A 3,647-nucleotide genomic window follows, 5' to 3' on the forward strand; every position below is an offset into this window, starting at 1 on the left:
ACATTCTACCATTCTCACTAAAGTCATAATTATCAATAATATTCCAGTCTTTCAGCCTTAAGTTTTTCCACACTTTATCCTTGTTAATCATCCTAAACCTAGTCTCCAAAATACCAGCAATAACCACATTATATTTTACAAGCAGGTGGTTCATCTCTGCTTGTTTCAGGGGCTCATTAAGACCCCTGATATTCCAGCGTAGCATATTCATTTACCTCTATCAAGAGGCTTGATTATCCTCTTGTTAGGCAATTTATCATTCACATTCATGTTAACTTGCACAGGGTTACCTCTATTAGCCTGAGTATTCCCACCACTCTTATCTCTGCTTATAATTCTATTCTTCTTTTTGTTAGTGACAAGCTGAAATTCTTCTTCAATAGCCATAGGAGTTTCCTCTATAGCCACAGGAGATACCACAGGCACAGGCACTACAGGAGTTTTCACCATCCTATCTTCAGCTGTATCATTTTCCTTTCCACACTTATTGCTTGACTCTGTCACCACCTCCTGAGTGATGTTCACAGCAGCTTCTTCTTTGTCTTTCTTCGCAATCCAGATTTGCTTAACTTCACAATTCCTGTGTCCCAGTTTGTTACAGACTTCACAAACAATTGGTTTCCATTCATACTCCACCATCTGAGTGTGTTGCATTCCTTCACCATCTTCAATAACCACAATATCAGGAAAAACACCATTTAGTTTCATTTCAATAAGGACTCTAGCATACGCCAATCTAGATCTGTCTCTAGTACATTTATCTGCAAATAGAGGTCTTCCCAGAATACTAGCAATAGAACTTAAGGAATTAGGGTTCCAAAACTCCCATAGAAGCATAGAAAATTTTACCCAAACAGGAACAGATGCAGTTTCGACCACATCAAAGGACATATTCTTAGTCCATTCTTGCAAGATTAATGGATGCTTATCAAATGTGATAGGCCCATCTGCCATAGCCTTCATTTTCCCTTCTTCAGATTCGAACACAAATGCAAAGAGATTAGGTTTGACTTGATGAAATTCAATCATTCCAATCTTCTCCCACCTGTTCTTGATGAAATTCTGGAGTTTATAAAACCTGGTATTAATCCATAAACACTTCCAATCACTGCAAATCTCCATCGTTCCTCTTCAATCAGAGTATCCATGTTATCAACTTTAGCAATTCGTATTCCATTGCTCACCAATGGCGGCACATACTTCAGAGCATAAAAAACATATTTAAAATTTTATTTACATAAAACGTATATTTGAATTTTTTTTATTTATAAAGAGATATTTGGACCAAAAGTCATGCATCAAAATAATATTTGAACCATCTAAGGTTTAAGCCAGTTCCATATAAATGAGAATTGACAATTTTTCTAACTGTATTAGAAGGAAAAATTTATTTAAACTGTTTTCAAAAACATTAAGTGTATTTAAGCAGCTCTCTAGAGATCATATTTTTCATCAAAAATAATTAGCAAGGATAATTTTAGTGAAAAATCAAAGTTGACCAAGATATTTTATGTTTTATAGTGTCATTTATATTCTAATTTTCATTATAATGTTCTAACTAGCAATAGAAATTTGATAATTTATTTTCCATTACAAAAAATAAGTGGTATTTTTAGTAACATCAAAATTCATCTCAAAGTAGTAAATTACCTTATATTTTGTAGTTTTATTTATATTCTAATTTTCCTTATGGAATTCTTACTAACAATAAACAATCATTAAATATTTTTACGAAAAGCTTATTATTATTTTTTTTGGATAAATAAAAAGCTTATTAGTTGGTAACTGTTAAAGTTACTAATCACTTAATGTTATCCAAAAACAAGTTTTCAAACAAATATCAATTAAAAAAATTGTTAATTTTAGTTAAAGATTCAATTAAGTTATAATTAACAATGCTAACCATTCTCTTTTATATTAAAAAATGGTTGTAGGTAAGAGGTGGATTTGTCCTTTAATAATTTGCCATTTGGAGACTTCTAAGTGTCAAACAACAGCTGGATCAATTATCCATGTAATTTTTACTTCATATACTTTAATAATTCAATAATTCTTACAAGCAAAGATCATAATTTAAACATATGTAATTAAACGTAAGCAAATGTGTTTTTTCTTTTAAGCCACTTTAGTTTGTCTTTGTCATCTAATCCTCAGTTTCTTTGTTTCATGTCAAAACCTAGTTTGAGTGACTTCCACTAACTGGGAAAAAAGCAAGGTTTAAGGATGTTTTTGCGGTTAAGCAATTAGATTAATTCAAAACTAGAGCTTTCTATCAATAAATTCGATGATGACAATACCAGAAAAGTCATGAAATTGCTCATAATAAGTATCTTTTAAAATAGTTTTAACTTATAATTTGGTCAAATAACTCTAAAAGGCCTAACGTTTAGCGAAATTTATTATTACGTCCCGACTTTTAAAATATTTTTGTTATAGTCTAATGGTATTGTATCGTTTCGAAAATATCCAATATCAAAAAGACGTATGCTGCAGCTGATGTGTGACGTGGCCTACCACCTAGTTAGTGGATTATAATAAAATTAATTAATATAATAAATTATATTAATTGACGAGTCATTTTACAAGTCATGTCTGTAGCACGTAATGCGAAACTAGTAACAATAAATGATTGAAATAAATATTAATTTTAAATTTAAAGTTAATGATATAATTCATTTTAATGATAAATATTTTGCTATTTAAATTAAGTTTACTATTATTTTAAGCCTTAATCATTGAAAAAAAATCTTATAGTTTTTACTTTCTTTGTTTATGGCCAAACTTTTGAATCGTCAATTTTAACTTAATTTCCAATTTTCAGTTTCAATTATAACCATTGATTTTAAATTGAATTGAAAAAAAAAAAGAATATTCAAATGTGCGCTTTATGTTTAGAATTATTGATGGTAAAAAGATAAATTAGAATAATATAAAAAAATATGAAGAATATATCTAAACTTTTTTTCATTCTAATTTAAACAGATGGCATCCAATTAAATTAAAAATTAAAAATTGATTAAAATATAAAGAAAGGGTAAAAGGCGGGATATTTTAGTTAATTAACTTTATTTTAATAATAATTTAAAATAATATACATAAACGAATATGAGATACAAAGACAGAACTCCACAGTTACTATATTTTTGATGTACTTTGCTTAATTTAACCATTGGATGAATATAATGACCATCCATCCAGCAACTACAAATGAACAGGTAAGAGTTACTTCGTAAAAAAAAAAGAGGAAATTACACCCTATATCTCATTTTCTCTAAAACTATACATTAATGACTCATAAAAAAATTATGTGCAAAAATCTCTCAATTGATTTTAAAATTTTTCATTTATACCTCAAAATATTTCCAATCCCATTTTACCCTCACTCTCTGCTAACACAGAAGATCAGTGTGTATTATATACCTAATTACTGTATTTTCATTGTTTCGTCTTCTTCTTCTCTGTATTATAATTGAATTTTAAATTGAAAATGTTGAAAAAAGTATCAGGGTTAATTGACGAAAGGGATTTTCTGGGTTTATGTTCTTCGCCATCAGCTTGTACGCCTATATCAAAAGCAAAGTTGAGTAAATCATTCATAAAACAAGAATCTTTGTCTAGAGACTCCATTAACAATGAAGCGAAGGTTT

At 29.1% G+C, this 3,647-nt stretch overlaps 1 protein-coding gene across 1 annotated transcript; it reads right to left on the reverse strand.

Moving 5' to 3' along the window:
• Positions 1 to 207: 207 nt before the first annotated feature.
• LOC126665243 (uncharacterized) lies at positions 208 to 1,122 on the reverse strand. Its single transcript, XM_050357980.1, has one exon. The coding sequence runs from the start codon at positions 1,120 to 1,122 to the stop codon at positions 208 to 210; it is 915 nt and encodes a 304-aa protein (XP_050213937.1).
• Between the last annotated feature and the right edge of the window lie 2,525 nt (positions 1,123 to 3,647).

The sequence above is a fragment of the Mercurialis annua genome, linkage group LG1-X (genome assembly GCF_937616625.2).
Source record: "Mercurialis annua linkage group LG1-X, ddMerAnnu1.2, whole genome shotgun sequence".
Taxonomy (NCBI): Eukaryota; Viridiplantae; Streptophyta; class Magnoliopsida; order Malpighiales; family Euphorbiaceae; genus Mercurialis; species Mercurialis annua.

Coding starts and splice junctions, on each gene's coding strand:
- LOC126665243 (XM_050357980.1), bottom strand. CDS start 1,122: ATGGAGATTTGCAGTGATTGGAAGTGTTTATGGATTAATACCAGGTTT.